The 25,265-nt window shown below is 42.9% G+C and overlaps 1 protein-coding gene across 1 annotated transcript in view; it reads right to left on the minus strand.

Moving 5' to 3' along the window:
* The window catches only part of LOC308299607 (ubiquitin-conjugating enzyme E2 Q2-like), a gene marked incomplete at both ends in the record, with an annotated part of 56,203 nt that extends 42,207 nt beyond the window's left edge, over positions 1–13,996 (minus strand). The window contains 2 exons of the mRNA XM_080743402.1: positions 12,862–13,522; positions 13,553–13,996. Of these exons, the coding sequence (XP_080599528.1) occupies positions 12,862–13,522; positions 13,553–13,996 (1,105 nt within the window). The remainder of the gene's footprint in view (positions 1–12,861; positions 13,523–13,552) is intronic.
* Positions 13,997–25,265: the final 11,269 nt, after the last annotated feature.

Here is a 25,265-nt window from a genome sequence, read left to right on the forward strand (position 1 = left end):
ATGACAGTGTTGGATGGAACCTCACTTTGGGCCGCCGTTGCCCAAAATAACACAGCCTGGTGGAGTGCAGTGGTGTGATTTTGATTTGTAGGCCATATTAATCCTGCACCCAGGGGACATTCTGTTTCAGCTTCATCCACCTGATGGTTGCTCAGACGGTATCATGATGGGCGTTCATTCCTAAACTCTGGGAAGCCCTATACCCGAGTCTATTTGACAAGCTGATACTATCATATCCTTTAAATCACTTCTGAAAATGTATACAGCATCTTGAGAAAATGCTTTTTGTAAATCACCCGTCTGTGTTAGGCCTATAAACCCTTTTCTGTTCAGACCTGTTGAATCCGTAGTTGTTAATTTTCTATTAGGATCCTTTTGAATTTTGATTTGTTTTTCTTGCTTTTCTGTACTTCTATTTAGAAATGTGCTATATAAATAGTTATCATAAATATTATTCAGGAGTTATGTTGTCTTGCTCAGGGACTCTTTGCATTACTGTATTACTAAACCAGTGACCATCTGAATGCCAGACGGCCTAGCTCTCTACCACTAAGCTACGGCCGCTCAGTGGCATGGTGTGGTGACATGATGACACAACATGCAATGCATCACATTACACAACACAACACAATATATGAATAGTACATGGCATAACATGACATTGTGTGACATGCAGACTGTAACGGCATAAATAATACAACATGGGATACATTTAAATATTGATTTGATTCAAGGCACCGTAATGATTGTCCTCTGTGGGAAACAAAGACCTTAACCACTTAACCACATGATTGCTAGTGTCTATACTGGGGTCAAGCATTTGGTGAGAATAGCAGATCTACAAGCTCACAACACGGCCCGCCCCGGGGACTCCGGTCAACACGGTAAGGTTTAAATGGTTAAACCCCATGCCGGTAATGCCTAATAGGGACATCAGGCTGAAAGTGGGTAACCCTAACAATATCCAGTCTGAGTTCTATGTGTTCCCCATTGACAACCACAGGGAATGGAGTGACACAGACAATTACGACCCCATGACCCTGTCAGAGGTATATGTCCATGCTGAACCCACTGACCTACAAAAGACTGCAATCCCAGAACATAGCATTGCATTGCAACGGAAGAATGCTGCACTTAATACCACTGCAACCCTCCACCATTACTATTGATATTTCCCTCATGCGCCATGATCTCTGCTCCTCTGTTTGTCATTAATCAGAAAGGAAAATGCATCCTGGGATATCAACACCGTGGGGGGGAAACAAAATAAAAGCTCTCAGCCTTTCCTGTCCGTGTTCCGAAGTGTTGGCGGGGTTCTTTTCAATCTTTCATCCCAAGAATTGTTCAATTTATCCACCGTCGGGCGTGGAAGTATAAATCAGGCTTAATGTTAGCACTCTGGTCTGTGCCCACTTTGATGCTGCCATCCTTCTCCCTGATGATGCAATCCAAGTCTTTTTTCCATCCAGTTTCCATTATGAACCAAATGGATAGTTTTACTTATACTAATATATATCACACAATGACACTCCAGACAGACACCAAACAGCAACAACAACAATAATAACAACTTTTTATATAGTTTTTTTTTCCCTTTCTTTTGTTTATGATGGAATGCATGTTTTCTTATGTTTTGATATTTTTACATGCAAATTAACAAAAATGTCAAATATAATGCACTCAAGAAAGTGAGTTCCTTGTTGAACAAGTCAAATGGTGTTTGACAGTATAACATTCAAAACAAACTTCTTTGTCGAACATTATGGTATCTTTATATGATATGTATTCTGTTCCATGCATGTTTGTTGAGCGAGTGACACACGCGCGCGCACGCGAGAGCGCATGCAAACAGTATACAACATATTCATTGCCTCATTGCAGAGAGAGAGAGAGAGAGAGAGAGAGAGAGAGAGAGAGAGAGAGAGAGAGAGAGAGAGAGAGAGACCTAGTGAAACAAGGAGAGGGAGGGGCACATATAGAGAGGCATTTTTTGGAAAAGGGAGACTATGCAGTACTGCACCATCTGGGCGTTGGCTCAACATTAGGGTGGAAACTAGGGGAGTGGGGGGGTAGGACCAGGAGGAGAATGGGGAGGAGGAGGAGGATACAATAAACGAGAGACCATGGGGAGAGGTTGCAGGGAGAGAAACGTCTACTTGATTCAGTAGCTTGATGAGGAGATTGTTCTTAAAGTACAGACAAGTGAAACACCAAACTTTAGTGAAAAGATACATTTCTTCCATTCCTCTAACAACTTCGTGTTCATCTAATTCTGTGACAGCCCCCCCCCTCTCTCTCTCTCTCGCACGCACGCACACACACACGCACGCACACACACACACACACACACACACACACACACACACACACACACACACACACACACACACACACACACACACACACACACACACACACACACACACACACAGTGTTTTAGGGCATTGATTTACAACTCTTCTCTTGGTCTTGGTTAGTCATAAAAGAAAAGCCTTCCTTTGCGACAAAGGTTAAATTAGGCTAGCTTGCTTTAAACCACCCCGACCCATCTCCGCCCCTGTCACACTCAATGCCGTGCAAAGCGACATGTACACACACACACACACAATCCTCCGCCGTTCATGGTTCATTTATGAATATATCATCAGAGTCCACTCGCTGCAATGGCAGGCACAGCATGCCGTTTGGCAGCTACAAAGACCAGCTCATCAAATTGAAAGGGCACGCTGATGACACTGTACTGTAATATGTCGACATCCATTTTTTATCAAGAAACAGAGTATTGCTCCAAATGCTGCTCAGCAAATTGTGAAGGTAAACTCGTAGTATGGTTCACTACATTTATCGATGTTCATTGGTAGTTACTGCAGGCCCATTTCAAATAGCTGCATTTTTTTTTAAACAATGTACCTGTGCACTGATGCCATCATGCACCGCATCGTATTCTTCAAAATAAATGTTTACACCATGAGCCCATTTTTTTGTGGAGCTATTGAGCAAATCCTTAGAAAATGTAATATTTAGTTTAACAAGAAAAACTACTTTTCTGTGCTCACAGAATGAGCTTGCTGGTTGTGCATGAAAGAACTGATTCAATACAGGTATTACAAAATACTACAAACAAGGAAAGGATTAAAATGAAACAGGTTAAGGGTAAGATTAATACAATAAGGAGAGAAAGCTGGAGAGGATGTGTTATGCATTCTGTTGATGTCACATAGTACAAAGGTACTCAACCACTGCTGTTTTATAAAGATCAGATTTTGGTGTGTAATTAAAAAGTGGCAAAATAATTAGTACAGTTAACCTCTGATCTGAAGTCACATCAACTACAGTGAATGAGTCATGTTAACGTATCAACTAGGGCAGGGTTTCCCAAAGTGGGTGCCGTGATGCCAGTCCAGGGGTGCCGCAGAATAATCATTTGGAATTCATCAATATCACTACATCACTATGCTTTGTAAAACAGATCTGATTTGCACTGTACTTGAGGAGTTATTTTTCCATCTACTGTATGGCCAACTCTCTTCACAAAAAATAGCAGATGTAGATCGGCTATTTTTGGCGAACCTTCCCCCCAGACTAGGGATGCTGGGGTTCAAGTGGTCAAGTATAAAGTTATTAGTCAGTTCTAATGGAAATGGATTTTCTCCAATATGATATAAGATTCTAAAAATGAACAGTGTAATTCAGGGGTGGTGTGGATGAAAAAGTTATTTACGGGGGTGACCTGAGTCAAAAAAGTTTGAAAACCACTGAACAAATGATACATTTATCATAGTTTTGATAAAATCATGTAACTAATGAGTTACTTAATGGGCTATTTCACTTTCAAAACATCTTTTGGTCATTGTATTGTCTAATCAGGCTTTTTGGAACACCCTGGACAGATTTTAATTTGCTTGATTCATTAGATAGTTGATGTAAATGTTATCAGGCCCTCCAGGCTCAGGGTCCCTCCCTATACACACCCATTGTAACTTCAAACTCCATTTTAAAACAACCATTATTTTTTCTAGTGACTCATAATATACTCCTAATATGTGAGCTGGCTGTGTTTTTTTTTCTTTTCTTTTTTCACCCTTTTTTTCTATAACCCTTTTCATTCTTTTAATAATTCTTTTGGAAAAATTAAAAAAAAGTTGAAAAAGGTTATAGAAAAAAACACGGCCAGCTCACGTATTAGAAGGATATTATGAGTCACTAGAAAAAGAATAATGGGTGTTTTTAATGAATCTATCATGGTTAAAATGAAGTTTGAAGTTACAATATGTGTGAGCCCTGGACCTGGAGGGCCTGATAACATTTACATCAAATATCTAAATAATTAATGAGCAAATTAAAATCTGTCCAGGGTGTTCCAAAAAGCCTGATTAGACGATAGAATGACCAAAAGTTTTTTTGAAAGTGAAATATCCCTTTAATGAAATTTTAATCTGATGCTTTTTTTAATCATGTAACTAATGAGTTACTTAATGAAATGTTAATCTTATGCTTTGATAATGCATTATTTATACATCAATTTGGGTTACCAAAACAATAACCACAATCCCCAATAAGTTCTAGTAGAGCCAGAGACTGCTTTCGCACTGCAGGAAAGTCAACACCCGATGACTCCTCTAGACACCTGCAGTTTCACTGTCTCAAAGTCAACACCTCACCACCACCCCTCTGGACCATACAGTTTGACACTATTTGTATATTCTGTGTCATTGAGCATCCTCGCAGTGACTTCCATCACTGTGCTCTACTGATAAGACCCAGGCTTGACACTAAACTAACGGTTTCCCAACTCCCCGTGGCAATAGTAAATAAAACGTTCAGACAAGTGGAGTTTGCTTTCAGGTTGCCCGACAGGCAAGTGCGTTTGCATAGGGAAATGTTAGTGGCTATTCATGAAGAACAATGCTACCTTTTTACAATTATCAGTTTTTTTAAGTGACTGTCGCCACTCAGCAGTTATCGATTGGAATTAATGTTCTACGAGTGCTTCATTTTAATGTGGACATGTGGGATGCCTTTGATGCTAGTTAGTAGAAAGCAATAACGTGTTAAAATGAATGGTAATTCAAATTTTACCTATCATTTTATAATGGATGGTTTAGTGCAGTGGTTCCCAACCTTTTCAGGCCATGACCCCCAAAATAATCATATTTTAACTGGGGACCCCCCCCACCCTGAAGAGCACTAAGAGTTGAGGCATTACATTTTGTATAACACAGTTCTATTGCGAAAATAGCCGATCTACATGCCTTGCGAGGCGTTATGAGCATGTAGATCAGCTATTTTCGCAATTTCTGCCTCTAATATTTGACTATTTGGCCAATATTTAATTTGTCATTTCAGAGGTATTAAAAAGTACTTAAATTGTCACTTTAGACATGTGCAGGTAGTGGTACCATCTATACATTTAAACTTTAGGTTTCTTCACTGTGTGAATGTTTCACATTAAGTAAAAGTTGCACATTAAGTTAATCATCTAGGGACCCCCCAAAATAATTTGGGGACCCCTCTGGGGGTCCCGACCCACAGGTTGAGAACCAGTGGTTTAGTGGACGTGACCTTTGGGCAGTAGAACATAAAAAGTCCTTTGAGTGTCAATTCCTGTCAGACCACATGCTGTCCTACCCTCTGACTGATCTAAGGCCTCTGCACATCACCAGAGCCAGGAGGAGGTGAAGCCAGTTCACCAGCTTGTGGAATAAAACCTGCTGAGCCAATCGTCCAAGGAAGGAATACACTTAAGCACGGTATCGTTTCCACACACACAGCAAACCAATGTCACAGCCTCCCCATCCACAGCCATTCTACATGAAAGCCTCTACTGTAGTTCACACTGGACCCAGGAATGCATGGCACGCACGCACACACGCACGCACACACAATGTTCACCTACAGTATGAAACCTCCTCCTACCACAACTTTATAATGCACAAGATGAACTTTAGCGCTCTATAATGCACAATTGCACTTTTCAGTTTTTACGTGTTGTTGGCCTGTGTGTACAGTAGTATCTTCTGCCACTGCTGCTGCATAGGCTATAATATATGTTGTTAAATGATGTATTGCTTTCAGCACTGTTTCCCTTATTGTTATTATCTACCATGTTTAATGCTCTGCTACTGGGAAATAATGTTTACAAGTCACTTTATATTTAGTCGCTTTATATTTGTTCCGTAGTGCTGTTGACTACTAGCTATTAACCTAATGATTGGACATAACAGAGTCATCATGTCAATGAGTACCGTGGAAATACATTGTCTTCAGTAGAACCACCACTCTACTATAAACTACAACTACTTCTAGTATTCTGGGACTGAATATTATACATATTTATCCATTATATTATGTGCTATCACAGAGAGTATACCAAGTAACATCTGCTGTGGCACTATACAGTATATGAGTCATTTATGTCCTTGTACTTTGTCAGCAGTTATGCTTTCATTGTTCTTGCAGGGTTGACACTGCACCACGGACCAAACACAATGCATAAGATAGCAATAAAATACTAATACTAATACATAATAAATATACAGCTAAAACACAATACAACGAATGCACAATGTAAGGTGCCTTTGTTCAGTCCTGTGGGCATTTGATCCTACCTTTAAATATCATATATAAATTTAGATGCCAACGGTACGTATAATGTCTGGTGTGTTACAGTAGGTGTGTACTGTTCTTCATGTGTATACATTATGCGATTGTTTGTCTGCATGTGTGTGTGACTGTGTGTGACTGTGTGTGTGTGTGTGTGTGTGTGTGTGTGTGTGTGTGTGTGTGTGTGTGTGTGTGTGTGTGTGTGTGTGCATGGGTGCGTGTGTGTGTGTGTGTGTGTGAGAGAGAGAGAGAGAGAGAGAGAGAGAGAGAGAAAGAGAGAGAGAGAGAGCGAGTGAGTGACTGGCACAGGCCATTGGTGAACATTGTTCATAAATGTGGTTGTCTGGTGGAAAAAAGTTTTACAGAAGCCTTCATCTTCTATTCTTCTTTTGTGTCATGAACAGTAGCCATGCTTTCACCACTCTGTTTGGTTGTTGACATCTTGATCCCCTATATAGGCCACCTCATCATTGTAGGTCATCATCAGGCCTATGGCCTAACACTGTCATCCACAAAATGTATGGCCAAGTTGTAGCTGTGTGTACAGAGAGTAGAGGAGGGAGCTCAGGAGGCAGGAACCAGAATAATGGTAGATGACTTGAATCAGGAGGGGAATAAACACAGAGAAAAGGAGAGGATGAATATGTATACAGTACTATACCAGCCAGCTGTGCCATGCACGTTCTTATCAGCCACCGTGTTTAATTAGTGGATGGAACATAGCCTAGTACTGCCAACTGTTACCGCGAACCGGCTCTGGATACAGAGAAGATGGATGGATGGATATTTGTAGTCACAAATTTTAGCACCAACTTCTCGACGGAGCAGTGGCTCAGGAGGTAGAGTGCCTGCTTCGGAACCAGTTCGATCCCAGGCTACCCCAGAGTTGTGTTGAAATGTCCATGAGCAAGATAGTGAACCCCTTATTGTTCCAGATGAGCAGGTTGGTGCCTTGCACGGTTTCCTCCGCCATCTGTGTATGAATGTGTGTGTGAATGGGTGAATGTAAATGCACATTCATTGTGAAGCGCCTTGGTGCTATATAAAAGCACCATTTACCATTTATTATACCTGGCAATACATATAGGCCTAATTATGATTATGATGACACTAACAAAATACTTCACCCAACTGTGTCCAAAGGGTGGTACTAGAGGAGAGGCCGTGGGGTGACCAAAATCAATAGAGTTCATCCTGCAATCTGTCAGTTAGATTATGAGATATCTTGTGTGCAAGTGGAAAGGAAATGCTAAGGCTATGGTGTAAAAAACAAAAAACATCAGTTTTCATCGTCTGGCGAGCATGATTGTACACAGAAAATGTCATGGCAATCTCACTAGTAGTTGGAGAGACATTTAGTTTGGTAGTAAATCACTGACAGATGGATAGACAGACTGACGTATAGGCATGCTTGGGTAGAGCCCTGCTGTTAGTGGGGCAAACCTTTACGTATGCATGGTACTATGAAGTGTTTTGAATAATTGAGTAGGCATACTACAAATCTTTCACAGTTGAGTAAGCCATCTCTTTGGATAAGACCATAAAACACGAGGTCATGCAAATATAGAGCACTGGTACAGAGTGAACCTACATATTTGACGAGACTGACATGAATGGTTTCTTGCTTGATAAAAGGGTGGAGTGGCAAGGAAATTCCCAAACATTTCCATGCCAAGGAACTACAACTATTGTGAAATGGCTTTAAATCAGGGCATTAACGACTTGTGATTTTTGCAAGTCGACTCGACTCAGTAAAAAGTTGAGTTGAAGTCGACTTTATCGTTTGAGGACGTCATCACATAACACACGACCCCCCAATTATTTTGGGGGGTCCCCAGATGATTAACTTAATGTGAAACATTGTTTTCTCACTCAACTGTAAACAAACCTACATAAAGTTTAAGTGCATAGAGGGTATCTTCACATTTCTAAAGTGCCAATTTAAGGACTTTTTAATACCTCTAAAATGACAAATTAAACATTGTCCAAATTAGAGGCAGAAATTGTGAAAATAGCCGATGTTGTGAGCATGTAGATCCGCTATTTTCACAATAGAAAGTATATATTTTTTCCAACTTCGACTTTCGACTTTCTCTGGTGGGAGTCGACTTGTGTAATGAAGTCGACTGAGTCGACTTTCGACTTTTTTGTTAATGCCCTACTTTAAATATTTATATATTTTCTATATATTAGTGGAAAACATATATAATCTACAGCTTGTAGATGTGCTAATTTTGTTAGTATCAAATCTTTCGAAAAATGAATTTCGGAGAGGCTTTGATGATACCAGCCAAGAATGCGGGAGTCTATCCCTATTTCAACAACGGGGCCCTCACTTTGAAAACCTGTGGCTTAGATAATCAAATGGACCAGGAATATACTACAAATTTAAGTATAAGACTTCTAGAATATAATTATCCCACCCCCAGATTTTTGGCAGAATAATCTATCATGCCACCTTTATTTATGAAGCGCTGCTTATACAGAACAGATTAATCACAAAACTTGAAAGTCAACCAAAAGGCAAAAATAAAGTCTCAGGCTGCATGTAGATCATTCTGAATGCTGATAACCAGGTATTGGAACACACTCACGTCACGCCTACCAAAGAAATATAGCCAAACTTCAACTGACCTTTCCATTGCATTGTCTGACTCATGTGGATGCTATAAGAAGAGCACAGTAAGACCAAGTTAGACGTGAAGGAAACTTGCCGTAGGTCTACCAGTTTCATCAGCATACTGTATGTGTATAAGGAGGTGAGATGTTAAGAGATATTCCACTTTTCAGGTGTGGCAAATGTCCCCCTGTGTGCATATGACAAGTAATAGTAGGCTATACTGTAGTTTCCATATTATTCTTAAAGTTTTCTTTAAAAACCAGTAAGACTACCTATTTGGGAGATAAGCGACCGCCAGGTCACATGTATACACCGCTTTGCATGATTTTAGGGCAAAATCTGTAGGAGCAGAGTCAAAAAATGTGTTTCGCAAAACACGGCCTGATGGTGGCGCTAAATGGGACAGATCCATGTTGATGACATGACTGCACATACTGTGTAACGCTTTGCGTGATTTTAGGGCAAAATCTGTTGGAGCAGTGTCCAAAAATGTGTTTTGAAAAACACGGCCTGATGGTGGCGCTAAATGGGACAGATCCATGTTGATGACATGACTGTAGACATACTGTGTACCGCTATGCGTGATTTTAGGGCAAAATCTGTAGGAGCAGTGTCCAACAGTGTTGTTTTGCAAGAATCGGCCTCATGGTGGCGCTAGAAGAGGGCCATGTGAGAAATGAGGGGTGGAGGTTGTGGTTTGACTGACAGACTGACAGACAGACTGACTGAGGTTTTGATAGTTACCTGACGGTCGCAATAAGACCATACACAGTCACAAATGTTATGATTAAAAGGCTGAGGATGTGTGCACTATAAGACTTATTAACATGGACAGCTCTACATTCACATGGAGTGTGTGTGTGTGTGTGTGTGTGTGTGTGTGTGTGTGTGTGTGTGTGTGTGTGTGTGTGTGTGTGTGTGTGTGTGTGTGTGCGCGCGCGCGTGCGTGTGTGTGTGCGTGCGTGCGTGTGCGTGTGCGTGTGTTTGTGCGTGCGTGTGTGTACGCGTACATCTACAGAGTACAAGCTAGAATGTGTGCTTACACAATATGTCTGCTTAGGTATTCAGAGTGGTGTTTGTGTTTAAGCTAGTGATTTAGTAATGCATGTGTCTATGTTGCAGTGTGTGTTCTAATACACACTTACTGTGTGTGGCGTTAGCGTTTTCATTATGATGTCAACCTCAGAGCCAGAGTGAAAAAGAGGTTAGCCTGGGTTAGCTCATCAATATTTTAGAGTTAAAGTCAGTAGTGATGCATGCAGGGCTGATGCAGTCATACACTGAGGTTGTAAACACGGCACTGTACTCAATGCATCAGCAACCCTGGCACTGTAGAAAGACCACATGTTGGAGGGTTTATCTAGAATTGTATTCATGAATCTATTTGCCTTATTGAGAAACATCTCAACATTTGAGATGGCTGGTGCCGTACCATCATTCGCGTGGTGTCACATTCTTCGTCATATTGTGTCATTCGCGGGTGACTTTGTCAGTGCGAATTTGACGCGCATTTGCGTCAGTGCATTGACTTTATAATGTAATTGTGCTGCGCGCTGGCTCTGGGGAATCACTGATCTGGCATATTTCTCAATTGACACTGCACTTCCGTGGGGCGTCAGCAGTACAAGTGCCAAGTTTGAAGGCGATTGATTGAGTGGTTCTCATGCAAAGGACAGTGTCATGACCGAGCTCATGACACCATGACAAAACATTTACTCAAAAGGACTGTACACTGTACACGTTAATTGACAACATGAAGAAACCAAAAATATGTGAGTTGTCAGTCAGTGTCACGATTGTGCCAGCCAACAGATGGATAATTGCATGGTGAATGCGGGTTGCTGTACAATGTGCAACACAAACCAAAACTGAGCCGAAGCCCAACAAACTAAACTGGTGGGATGAAGAGATCAAACTGAAACATGGTCTTTGCTCCTGAGAGACTAGGTTTCTCCCAGAGTGCCAACTTGCCCACACACATACAGACAGCACCGGACACAGTACTTGCACGCTCTGCTGGCGCACAAGTAGGCCATATATGGCCACGAGGGCACAAGATGCAAGTTGGCACTTCGACAGAGTGAAGTCTAGCGTAAGCAGTCTAAAACCCCCATAGTACAATCAGAAAAAACACTCCTAATATTACTGAGCGTTCATCGTTAGTCTGTGCCATGGCCGAACACCAATCAACAACAGTGTTTGTAGTACTGTACTGTAGCTACAGTACCGAGTTTTGAAACTGTGATGTCTCTTGTTTTGTTTGGATGATACTTAATTTCAAATAGGGTAGGCAAAATAAGCCTCAGCTTCAGCCTACTAAATTTTTGGTCCATTTTCAACTTAGTTGTTAATAGGACCAACATAAACTACTACCACTACAACAGTAATATGTCTTTAAGTTCCCAATTATGCACAAAAGTGGACGAACTACAGCTGCCGCTGTGTGCCAGTTGACCAGGGCCACCCACCAGGGCCCCCTATATAACAGTAGGTCTTCTTTCCCTCAACACTAGATCCTCCTATCCACGAGTTCACAACATGTCTCAAATACTGACCTCCAATTGATTGTCTTGCACAATTACAGATTTCCACATGGCTCAAAACAGGCCTCCAAGTACGGGATATTCATTCCATAAACTGTTTCTGAGATTATGAATTCACAAAACAAAAACAAAACGGCCTCCAGGTGGATCTCATGCTAGTAATTTATGAGGACAGTATTACTGTAAGATGCCAGTCATGTATGATGTCAGCAATGACTGTAAATGTGTATCTTGAGATCCACATGGGAATAGCATGGCTTCATGTGGATCTCACACTTCAAGTGACATCATATAAAAAAGTGGAAGTACATACTGTACTGCCAGCTGTGAGTTTAGTTCTTTGGCCTGCTGAAGTGTCCTCTCAGTGCTGTGCATTGTTTTGACTCCTTTGGCCAGATGTTTATCTGAGAGGAGGTTAGCAGCAATAAAGATTAGGAGCAAAGACACAGCCCGTTTTGACAGCAGTGTCAACCTTGAAGGCTTCTGTTTCATCTTCACTTTGCCCACTAGGTAGTGGGCAAAGTAGCATATTATCATGTAGCCAGCTAGATAACAGCAGCACACACAGACACAGCGATACCCTGTTATAGAGAGGCTACAGCCTCCTGTGGAGCCTCACCGTAAAAACCAATTAACAAACAAATAAAATGGTCAGATGAAAATAAGAAGGGATCCAATAACAATCTGGATCTCTGGCTTCATGTTACCAGTCTATCACCTATGACTATAATTATAATATAAATTATAATATAGTATATATAGTACATTACATCACTATAACTATGATGTACAACTCCATATTTGTCAAGATTTCATTCTGATCCACCCATTGACTTACATTATGAAATTAAAGTTAGATATTTCAAAAAAACGTTTAGGTTCTTATACTAGTTGGCCTGCTGGCAGCAAGACAAGACAAGACCTTGGCGGGGATTGGTCCAGCAGTTTGTGAAATTAGAAACAGACAGTTAGACAGAGAAAGACTCACTCACGCTGCCTTCGTTCAGGAGAACCTACTCATAAAGAGGTAATGATCTGGCATGTCAAAGTGCATGAATGGAAATCTACTACTGGCAAAATTGAACTGTAACGGACTGCCTCCAAACTGCACCCTGGCTTTTCCTTCAACTAAAGTGAAAGTGATCTGCATGATAACAGACTCTATGGAATAGGCACTGCTCCAGCCCTCCTTTGTGAGAAGGTCCACACACAGAGTGTCTCTTTTAATAACATAATTTCCATAAAGCACGGGTGAAACAACCCGCAACACTGGCGGATCAAAGGGAAAGTTATCTTTAAATGAGAAGTTTAGCAGAATGTAATCCTTTCCCTCTTTCTCCTTGAGGACCTGCAGGTCCCTGTGCAAAGGGCTGTCTGGGTCCACCGTCCTCAGCTTGACATTCCATTCATAAAGGCTGTCGTCGACAAGCTCCACGGAATAGACGCCCGCCTTGTAACTCGGGGACCTGTAGATCTCTCTGAGCTCTTTTATGAGTCGGTCGGAGGCTTGCACCGACCCAGACACGGTGCCGTTCAGGTGATCTTGCCTCTGGTTCATGCGAATCCTCTCCAGAATCGCGAGGTTCTCCTTTTCGATGCCATCTTCCTCCGAATTCTTCTCATCGTCCACTTGCCTCTCCTCCTCCTCTTTCAAATTGTAGTCGTCCGGGTCCATGTCCAAGTCCAGATCCAGGTCCAGATCCAGTTGGTCCAGGTCCAGGTCTTCTATGTCTGCTGATCGCTTCTCCTCCTCGTCTTCCTCCTCCTCCTCCTCTTCCTCATCCTCCTCGTCTTCCTCCTTGTCTTCCTCCTCCTCGGATGTGACCTCATAAACGGTCAAATGCCCTCGCTCTTTTACTCCGGGGCCCGCTGGCAGGGGCTGGTCCAACAGCTTCACATCACGGTGCTGGGGGAGGTCGTACAGCTGACAAAGGCCACAGATGAGGTTCTTGAGTTGCTGCAAAAGCAGGGTGTTGACACCTTTCACGTCTTCCAGACGCTCCAAAACGTGTGCCAGGTTTGGGTCATCGGAGTCCACGAACCACACCGGAGGCATGGAGGGGTAGGACTCTGTTATGTTGCAGTGGATGATCAGCGGCTTCTCTCTGGTCAAGTTGAACTGGCATCTCAGCTCGTCAGGCCTCCAGTCGATGATCCTGAAGCGCTCGTGGTTCGGATCAAAGATAGACTCCAAAAACTTCAGTTCCGCCTTCAGCCCCGACACCGACATCTTCAGTGTGAGTCGAAAGACAGGGAGGAACCGCCGAACAACAGGTTATGGACTTGGTCACCACAATACACTGTCTAGTAACAAAAGTAGACAGACTAGTTAGGAAAGTACTTAGCTTGTGCTCTCTATTCTTTATTAATACACTCCCCTTCTCTATCACTTACACTGACTGTGTGGCTGACCTGTGACTTTTATAAAGAACAACATTACATACATACAACACAGTGATGTCATCACAAAGGGCAATTAAAATGGTACTTCACTTTAAAACACAGGGGTCATTTGAACTAGAGTAGACCCTCTAAGTCATTAAACGGTAAATGGGGAATTTATATAGTGCTTGTATCCAAACCACTTTACAAAGTGGATTACATGAGCAATTCTCACACAAATTCACTCACTGAGGCACATTTTATTTGCTTTGCAAGCAGTTGCTAATGATGATAGTGTTAATTCTGTATTCCCTGAATAATAGTGATAAATAATAGTGATACATTTATTTACATTGATAGCTAAAGATTGGACAGAAAGACCTGGCTTCAATTATGATTCAAAGCCTTGTTTTCTCAAACTGTTGTAATAAAGGTAGTTTAAGTCTCTGTCTGTACACTCACTTCTTGGTTGAAATAGCTCCACTTGAGTCTGAGTGTTTTCGTTGTACAGTGGATGCCTGCAGATGCCCACTTGACAACTGTTACAATCTAGAGAAACCTACTGTATGGCATGTTATGTTTTGAAAAAGAAATGTACGAATATTTCAAAATAAACACGATAGAAACGTATCTTAAACAAACACACATAATGTATGTGAGGAGGAGCCAGGCCTGGAGGCAACCCACAGTGCCAAGAGCATCCTAGTGTCGCCAACACCCTATATGCTAACATCTCACCAGCCACCATAAGCCCCCAAGAGACAGCTGGGGGCAGTAGCATGCCACTCAGACACAGGCCGGGGTCTGATCAGTCTCAGTCGGGTCGCTTGGAGGAGGGTGTCTGTTGAAAGATCCGAAACACCCACTCACTCCAGGAAACAACACTGATGATGTGTCCAAGTTTGTGCACCAGTAGATGTTTTTGTTACTGTAACTGGTCTATGTTACTTCCCTTGCAAACATGACTTGTACTCTCTCTCTCTCTCTCTCTCTCTCTCTCTCTCTCTCTCTTTCTACCTCACTTTCTCTCTGTCTTTCTGTCAGATCCGTCTCTTTCCCACTGCTTCGGATTTATTTAGCTACCTTTGTCTTTTTCTCCATTGCCTTTCCCTGAACACAAACACAGCTCTCCTGGTACGTAGCTAAAGATCTGCACCATTATCAATTACTCCCAGTCTCCTCCTGCACCAAATAACCTCCATGCACACACAGCACATTTCCCTGGCTGGCCCACAAGAGAGACAAGGGAAGAAAGAAAGAAGAGGGGAACGAAGGGAGAGAGTGGAAAGAGGAAGAAGGGTGTGATAGACTTGTGAAAGAGAGAAGGAGGGAGGAGAGCGACATGACAAGACGAACTGAGACGGGTATAAAGAGATAGAAGGGAGAGTTACACATGAACAAATAAGGAGAGAGCAAAGTTGAGAGAGAAAATTAAGACAGAGAGAGAGTGAGAATGTGATGGGGAGGGTTAGAGAGAGAGAGAGAGAGAGAGAGAGAGAGAGAGAGAGAGAGAGAGAGAGAGAGAGAGAGAGAGATCACTTACATCGTTAAACGCTCTGGTGTCTGAGTCATGCTGGGACAGGTGATAAGGGAGCTAATATGACACATTATTGCCTCATTTATGCTCCGGCGCACAACAGTGTCGCGCATCGAAAATAGCAGACCTAGAAGCTACAGTGTGATTCAAGCTTTATGCCTTCAGACTTTAGAGCGGCGTAAAACACCACGGTAGATGGACTGCATTCCCTGTGTGTGTGAGTGTGCATGTGCGTGTGCGTGTGCGTGTGCATCTGCGTGTGTGTGTCCTCATCTGACCTTGTACCGGTAGCTCACTTACATCATAGAGGAAAGAGAACACACAAATATTGTGAGTCTACAAACCACAAACCTGTGGTGTGTGTGTGTGTGTGTGTGTGTGTGTGTGTGTGTGTGTGTGTGTGTGTGTGTGTGCGCGCGTGCGTGTGTGCGCGCCTGCGTGCGTGCGTGCGTGCGTTTGTGTACTTAATTTTTCAGTGACCTGTCTTGTAAAATCGTGAGTGTAAAATTATTAATAACACGATTTTACTGCGTACAGCGTTAGCATAAGAAAATAGAGTTTAGCTCTTTTATTGAGCCCATCCCTGGCTTTGTAATTCAAAAAGTTTTTGTCTGTCCTCAAAATGGCCTCCTTCCAAGCAAGGTTTCCTGGAACACACCATTACTGTCTATTTAACTCATTTGTCTCCTGTATCTGTTTCCAATATACACTGTAAAGACCTCCTTTGTTCATTTAATATAATAACTTTGACACAATGGGTCAATTTGTTTGATCCATCTGTACTGTTTTACTGTGTTTTTTTTACATTCATCCTTTAATTGGTCTTGGTTCCAGTTATTAGGACACCACACACTGACTTTACTTTAGTAAGTGCCTTATAATCTAATGGTTTGTACTTAACTAAGTGTATACTGGGACGGGATTCTAAATGTTCTCAAGTTGTCTGGTTCTTTCGAGTTTAGTTCCTTTAAACTGCAATTGCTTGTTAATTATTCTTGCCAAATCAAGCAAACGTATCATCTTATGCTTTGTGAACTGTTCTTGTAGCAACAATCAAAAAAAATGAAATACAGAAATAAACGTAGTGTCTATAAATAACTATTGCACATATCTATTCTCCCCAGCTGCTGTCAGAATCCCTGCCTTAGAAAAATGAACAGGAGTTTGTGAGAGTGTCACTGGTTCTACTGACATCGTGTTTTAAATTGAACACGCTGTCAAATGGTGAAAGAACAACTCAGCTGCATAATACTATACAGTAAGTACAGTGCACACGAAGGACAATTCTATAGCCTGTACACTAAGCACATCACTCTACATAATTGCATATGATATTCAAGACTTGTTAGTTGTTAAGCAGTGTACCATATATTATGCTTACAACTCTGGAGAGAAATGTGATGAGTCATCAATACACAGTAGTGCACATGAGAAACTTATAACTAAAAGAATTATAGTTTAGTCATGAACACTCACGTCAAAGTAGATTTAACCATTTATTGCATAAATGGAATACAGTTAATCTTGGCGTTAAAGGGCTCTGCGTTCGGAGATGTTCCCTGAATTTTGTGCATGCTTTTTTAAGCATGCTAAGCAAAATCAGGGAACGCTAAGCAATACCCCCCATAGGGATACAGTAGAAGTATTTGAGCTTAACAATACATTGACATGTAACTTAGTCAAAGTTTTACACAGCTGTTGTGCATCTGTTGTTCATGCATATTAGAAAGACAGAATTCCTTCACGCGTAACCATTTAAAATGAGTTACGTGCAGATGCACTGTGCTTACACAAAATGTCTGTGTGGGTAACCCATCACAAGAGAGACTAAGGGAGGGAGAGAGGACGCGAGCATTGGTATTTGCATTGCATTGTAACTCACATTCATTAGGGGGAGATTACATTTAGCCAATTATCGAACAAACTGGTTGCGAACAACAGGGTGAGAAACAACCCCCCACTGCTGATATGACATTTTAATCATACTGCAGCAACAGATACTGTACACTTATGTAACAACATCTCCCATACTGTACCTCGCCCTCCCCTCTTCTAGAGTTATACTCTAACGTGTATACATTATTCCTTCGATGTTTCCTACCTAACCTGTCTTTTAGTTCACTTGAGTATTTCACAAAGTGTCGCATCGTGACGTGTTGTGAGCTTGTAGAATAAATGTATGACATTTTTCATCCTGAGCACTTTTACGTTTGGTACACCATAACGGTGCTATTAAAGTACATTTTGAATGCAGGCCTTTTAAGTATTTGTGTTATTCATACTGTATGTGGTATTGCTACTTTACTTAAGAAAATATTCTGACACCAGTGTCTCTCTTCCCCTCTCTCTCTAGCCTGTATCCCTCATTCTCTTTCTCTCCGTCTCCATCCATGTACCGGTATTTATTACTCTCTCCCTGCATCTCCCTTTATTCCCTCTCTCCCTCCATCCATCTCCTCCATTCTCCCTCTTTTTCACCTGCCATTAATCTCTTCCTCTTCCTCTCTCTCGCTCTCTCTCTCTCTCTCTCTCTCTCTCTCTCTCTCTCTCTCTCTCTCTCTCTCTCTCTCTTTCCTCCCTCCATCTCCCTCTCTTTCTCTGTCTCTCCCTCCCTCCCAGGGACGTGCAGAGAATGCTAAAGAGGCAGGGGCTGACATTTCAAAAAAGGGCCTTTTGTGAAAATATAGAAAATAGCAGACATCCAAGCTCACAACACGTCGACGTGTTGTGAGCTTGGAGGTCGGATATTTTCTGTACTCATCCATGGTCTGGAGGGCAGGGGCTCAAGCCCCCTTTGATGTCTATGTGTGCACGGGCCTGCTCCCTCCCTTATTCCAGCTGTATCATGACTTGGCAGCTCAGCCTCTTTGCAGCAGTGCTGGACCGCCTATAGTCTCTCCTCTCCCACACAGTATAACGTCCAGAGGGTGTTAGTTTAACTCAGGTCCATTTTTTACGCTTTGCAGTGCTCTCAATCTGTCTCTCCCACATCCCCTGAACTTATTTCTTGTGCTCTGTTCATTCACTGTCACCGTTGACAATGGTAGCCTTAGTCAAAAATACGTATACAGTATATCATATTCTCTCTCTCTCTCTCTCTCTCTCTCTCTCTCTCTATTGATGCCATCAAGTATATTTCGTCGTACACTTGTGTGCATCCATCCATATAGAGGGAGTGTGTGTGTGTGTGTGTGTGTGTGTGTGTGTGTGTGTGTGTGTGTGTGTGTGTGTGTGTGTGTGTGTGTGTGTGTGTGTGTGTGTGTGTGTGTGTGGCCTAGTGTATAATCTAGGTGTGGCCACTCTATCTTTGGACCGTGAAAGACATTTTCTTGCTACTGGTAACAACATGCAATTTTCAGTGATTTAGTTTTAGTGAATAGCAAAAACAGAGCCCTGGGGGACTACAGCCAACAAGGTAGAGGGTTTAAGTGGTTATGCCCTTGTATATATGCTTGTCATATAGGCTATACGTGGCGCCACGTGAAATCCAGTAGGCCTACTGCCAGTACACGCTCAATGGCAACCCCCATTGAGCGTGTCAGTTCTTGATCAGGCACTCCCTGCAGGATGAAAAGCAATACCCGACAAAGCAACATTCTTGTTGATGTTGACCCTGAGCGCCGTCTGGATCTCTCTTACTGCCGTGGACAAAGATGCCTGGAGACCAAGTTGGTGGATTTGATTTCGCGCAGCAACTCCACCTTAAAGCTCATGCGATTGGCTTCTCCTGCCATGTGTGTGTGTGTGTGTGTGTGTGTGTGTGTGTGTGTGTGTGTGTGTGTGTGTGTGTGTGTGTGTGTGTGTGTGTGTGTGTGTGTGTGTGTTTGTGTGTATGTGTTAGATGATTGCCCTCTAACTCTATGCTAGATCATGTTTCAAAAGTAGAGTTTTTCATCAATAAAAGGGGAAAATGGGTCTATTTTTACCCAGACCAAACAGAGCAGAGAAAAGAGAGATACATGGAGCAACTGGAGAAGCCTAACAAATTAAGAGTTGGTTAGCATCACTAACACACGGTGGCACAGCAGTAGCTTTGTCTCCTCACAGCAAGAATGTTCTGGATTCGAACCCTGGCACTGAGCATTTGTGTGTTTTGCATGTTAGCAAGTTTGCATGTTCTTCCTGTTTGTGTAGTTTCCTCTTAGTACTTTACTTTACTTTACTTTACTTTATTTGTTTATTTAGACAGGACAGTACCAGTTCATGGACACAGAGATTATGACATATTGCAACATACAAGATCTTAGTGTAAACCAGCCAGAGTTAGCTTAAAGCTAAATTTCATCCGTTGTCCTCAGGACATAAAACAAGAAACAAAAAACAAAACAAGACTAACAAAAACAAGATCAGAACAGTACAGGGCGAACAACAACACAACAAAAACAAGGTGCTTGGCGCAACCGCGTGCCTAGTGCGACAAGGTGCCTGGTGCCAGAAGTAAATTAAAAACCACACAGGAGAGACTAACCTGGCAGAGTAATTCGTACAGGCATCAATTATTTTCTTATAGGTGGTTACATGTTTGTGAGCGTTTTAGCCATTGCTTCAACTGCCCTTTAAAAGCACCGAATGTGGGGATCTCTCTAATTGAGGCAGGGAGCTGGTTCCAATATTGGCAACCATTTATGGAGAGAACGTTTTTTACTAAAGGTAGTTTTTCTAAAATCAGTACTACTGTGTGCTTTCCTCCCCCACCAACACAATGCTAGGTACAATACTGTGTACTGGAGGTGGTCCCCGCCGCTCCCTGGGCTCTGCACTATGACTGCTCACCACTCCCAAGTAGTTAAGAATATTCAAATGCAGAGGACAAATCCCTCCAAATGTACTTCTACATCCTTGTGATGGCCCACAAATGAAAAAGACAAAGTGTACGTACTAGGTACCCACAAAAACAAGCATGCACGTGCACACACACTAGGGGTGCAACGGTTCAGTCAGCCCACGGTTCGTTTCGTATCTCGGTTTTTGGCACACGGTTTCGGTTCGTCTTTGGTACAGTAAAAAATGAAAATAAAAAAAACTATTTTAAAATATTTCCAAAATATAAATTTTAAAGATGGGGTGCCATAATTTGTTTCCCCCCTAAAACATGATAATCAGGTATTATGATTATACTAGAAGGAAGATTTTCTCCCAAAAAGTGTACAGAAAGATGTTTTTATGTGACCACACCCAAAAAAGAAAGAAACTCGGTTCATTCAGTAAGGGCTGTTCGGTTCGGGACAGGGCCATTTGGTTCGGTATACAGATTCAGTTCAGTATTGTTGCACCCCTAACACGCAAGCACGCACGCATGCACGCACGCACGCACGCACGCACGCACACCTGGTATTTTTGGCTGCAGCAGAATTTCTCTTTCCAAATGAATGAATCTGCCAATGAAGACAGCACATCTGAGAAGCAAAAAGACTTAATCACAGACAAGGGTTTAAATTCCTTACCGGTACTTGTAGCAAAATGTTTGTATTTGATTTCCATTCACTACATGAATTCCCTCATAAATAGCTACACGACAAAACATCAACCTAAAAGAATGCTTAAATGATCAGCTTGGAGAGACTGTACAGGAAAATGAACTGAACTTTCCAGCATTGACATCGTCTCTCTCTCTTCATAAGATTACAAGAAGTACATACAGTAAAGTAAGCACACACATACTGTACTGCACAACTCCTGAATACTGTAACAGCACTCTATACAGTATGCATGCGCCTCTCTTTTCTTGTGCAGCTCCTTCCCTGGAGGACCCAGCTGAAACAGGCTGTTGCCGAAATAGATCTTATTTCCCTCTGGAGGAGATCATCAGCTCTTTTTAAGCCGTTTAGACCGTTAACGCAAATCTTTGTCACTTTAGATTTGAACCACTTTAACCATTATTGTATGTTTTAGCTATTAAAAAATAGCAGATATACAAGCTCACAGCGTGGCACAGAGTGCCGAGCTGCGAGCTTGCAGATCTGCTATTTTTTAAAAGTCAATAAAATGTGTGCAAGTCTTCTAAGGATTTTGAAAAACGCATGTTTCTATTTCATTGGTTCTCAAACATTTTCATGCCAAGGACCCCTAGAATGATATGTATTTGGCCGGTGATCACCATCTCAAAATAGTATGTATCAGGAACCCTCAGAAGCAAATATTTGAGTTAAAAATGTCCGCTTTAAAATAATATATTAAAAGATTTTCAGTGCAGCGCTGCGAGCCTGTAGATCTGCTATTTTTGAGTAGCCGAAGTATAAAAAACAGATGCGTTCCCGGTATTAATAGGTTAAAACAAACTCTCAGAAAGGTCTAATGGCAGCAGTCTAAACAAATCCATATCACAGCAGAGGTGCTTTATTGCTGTCTCAGTACAAAGACACGCTGGGGTTGTTCCGTTAAAGGAGTGGCTCTCAACCATGTGGGTCCAGACCCCCAGGGGGGTCCCGGGTCCCCAGATGATTAACTTAACGTGCAACATTGTTTTCTCTCAGCTCTCCACAGTAAACAAACCAACATGAAGTTTAAGTGTATAGAGGGTATCTGCACATTTCAAAAGTGACAATATAAGGACTTTTTAATATCTCTAAAATAACAATTTAAACATTGGCCAAATTGTGAAAAGAGCCGACCTACATGCTCACAACGCCTCGCAACGTGAGGCGTTGTGAGCGTTGCGAGGCGTTGTGAGCATGTAGATCTGCTATTTTCACAATAGAACCGTGTTCTATACAAAATGTTTTGCCTCAACTCTTAGTGCTTGTAGGGTGGGGAGTGGGGTTGTCCAAAGTTAAAATATGATTATTTTGGGGGTTGCGGCCTGAAAAGGTTGAGAACCACTGTGTTAAAGGAGCACGTCACCGCCCAGTACTGGCATGTTTAGCTCACTCACTTGAAGTTGACGTTACTGCACCTCATTTTCTAAAGCATAATACTGTATGCTGCTAAATCGTTGACAGTGTTTACACTGGGTTTACGTCAACCCAATTTGCAAAAGACAAAACAGAGGGGTCAGGGGTGGAATGTAGCTCAAGCTTCGTGTAAGAAAATTGCTTTGAAGAATAGGACTGCAATGGAACAGGTAAAAAGTATTTTAAAAAGTATCATCGTGTGGATCTTAGGATCAGGGTGGAAATAGCGTGTCTCTGATGTGGATCTTGGACTTCACGTGGCCAGCCTGTGACGCCAGTCACGTATGACATCAGTCCTCTATGACATATCTATGACACATTACTCCAAATGTGGGCAAGGCTAGACTCCTTCCTGCACAGCCAATCTGCAAAAATCAATAATTCATATATGTGCAGTTGTGCACGCACGTACGCAAGCGCACACGCACGCACGCACGCACGCACGCACGCACGCACGCACACACACACACACACACACACACACACACACACACACGCTGAGTCATCACAGTTAGTCATATGCTGCCTGTCAGTGTGGCTCAATATTAAATCATCCCCATCACATACAGACAGTACAGTATGTTACGTTGGTCATGTAGAGGAAACAAGTATATCGCCATATTATAATCCTCCCCCCTGCTGTGGGAGTGTTTCAATTCAATTCAATTCAATTTTATTAAAGTGTCAAATCATAACAAGTTATCTCAAGACACTTTACAAAGGCTAAAGAGCCATGAGAGAGAGAGAGAGAGAGGAGAGAGGGAGAAACAAGGGAGAGACAAGGGAAAGACAACAAGGGGCACACGCACACACATACACAGGTCCCGCATGCGTATGTACAAGAACGAACGAATGAACGCACACACACACACACACACAGGCGCTGCATGCGCACGCGTGTGTAGGGGGAGGGGGAGGGGAGGGGAGGGGGAGGTAAGGGTAGGGGGGGTGGGGGGAGGAGAGAGAGAACCCGAGCAGAACCTGTACCTGTGAGGCACCCCCTCGAGAGAACTCGAGCGGATACCTCACAGGCCCGGGGCCCCCACCCTGAGCAAGCAATTTGCTACAATGGTAACGAAAAACCCCCTCTTAAGGAGGAGGAAACGTCAGGCAGATCCTGACTCTGGGGTGAACAGCCGTGCTGCCTCGACCGAGTCGGGGGGACAGTAAGGAACAAAGAGAGAACAAGAGATAGACACAGAGAGATCCAGGCAGGTCCACAGGTGTGCTTCATGGAGGCCTGGTCCGGGGTCACACTCTTGGTCTGCAGCTGAGTAGTCGGGTTTTAGTAGCAATCCCAGCAGCTGAGTTGTCGAGTTTTAGGTATTTAGGTTGTCGAGTTTCCAGGAACTGGAACTGTGGAGTGGGAGACAGAAAAGAAACTCCGGGGATGATCCCCGGAGTTCGAATTAGTGGCAGGCCTTATAATGGCAGGCACAGTGCTAGTTACAATTGCAATGATGTGACACAGACCCACACAACCAAAAGGGGGAAGAGAGGGAGGAGGGTTCCCCCTCCCCTCTGACCCATTATTCAGCCCAACCCAGTGACTTTGTAGGTTGGGATTAGGAGTGACTGTACGCTGTCTCACAGAGCCACGGCCTTTTGTCAGCCCGGCCACTGGTCCCAACATGCACCCGGACAGCCTGAGGGAGGTAATTTAGTCAGCAACGAACGAACGAACAAACGAAGCAACGAGCGAAGCAACGAACGAACAAGCGAACGAAGCAACGAGCGAAGCAACGAATGAACGAACGAACGAAGCAACGAACGAACGAACGAAGCAACGAACGAACGAACGAACGAAGCAGCGAACGAACGAAGCAACGAACAAGCGAAGCAACGAACGAACGAACGAACGAACGAAGCAACGAACGAACGAACGAAGCAACGGTCTGTACTTAAGGGGACGAAGGCTCCGGAGAGCCTGCGACGCCCCAGCCGCGGAGGAGCGAGTCCTCCGAATTGATCGACACAAAGCAACGAACGAACGAACGAAGCAGCGAACGAACAAGCGACGAACGAACGCACGAACGAACGAACGAACGAACGAACGAACCTAATTATAGGCTTTATCATAGAGAAACGTTTTTAATCTAGTCTTAAAAACACAAAGTGTGTCTGCCACACGGACAGAGACTGGGAGGAGGTTCCACAACTGAGGTGCCTGATACTTAAAAGCTCTGGCTCCTGTTCTGGCCTTAGGTATTTTTTTGGGAATGACAAGCATGTTTTCATATTGTGGACGCACCGGTCTATCAGTACTGCGAGGCTCAATGAGCTCTTCGAGGTACTGCGGTGCCAGACCGTGGTATGCTTTGTATGTGAGGAGGAGAATTTTAAATTCAATTCTGTATTTAACCGGGAGCCAGTGTAGAGATGCCAGGGAAGGAGTGATATGATCACTTCTTCTGGCTCCTGTCAATACACGAGCGGCAGCATTCTGGACTAGCTGTAGGCTGTTCAGAGACTTACTTGGGCAGCCTGATAGTACTGAGTTGCAGTAGTCCAGCCTAGAGGTAACAAATGCATGGACTAGTTTTTCTGCATCACTTTGAGACAGGATGCGCCTCACTTTAGCAATGTTACGCAGATGGAAGAAGGCAATCTTTGAGGTGTGCTTGATGTGAGAATGAAAAGACATATCTTGATCAAACATAACCCCCAGATTCTTCACAGCGGCCTTAGAG

This window comes from Nannobrachium achirus (genome assembly GCF_963921795.1).
Source record: "Nannobrachium achirus genome assembly, chromosome: 15".
NCBI classification, from domain to species: domain Eukaryota; kingdom Metazoa; phylum Chordata; class Actinopteri; order Myctophiformes; family Myctophidae; genus Nannobrachium; species Nannobrachium achirus.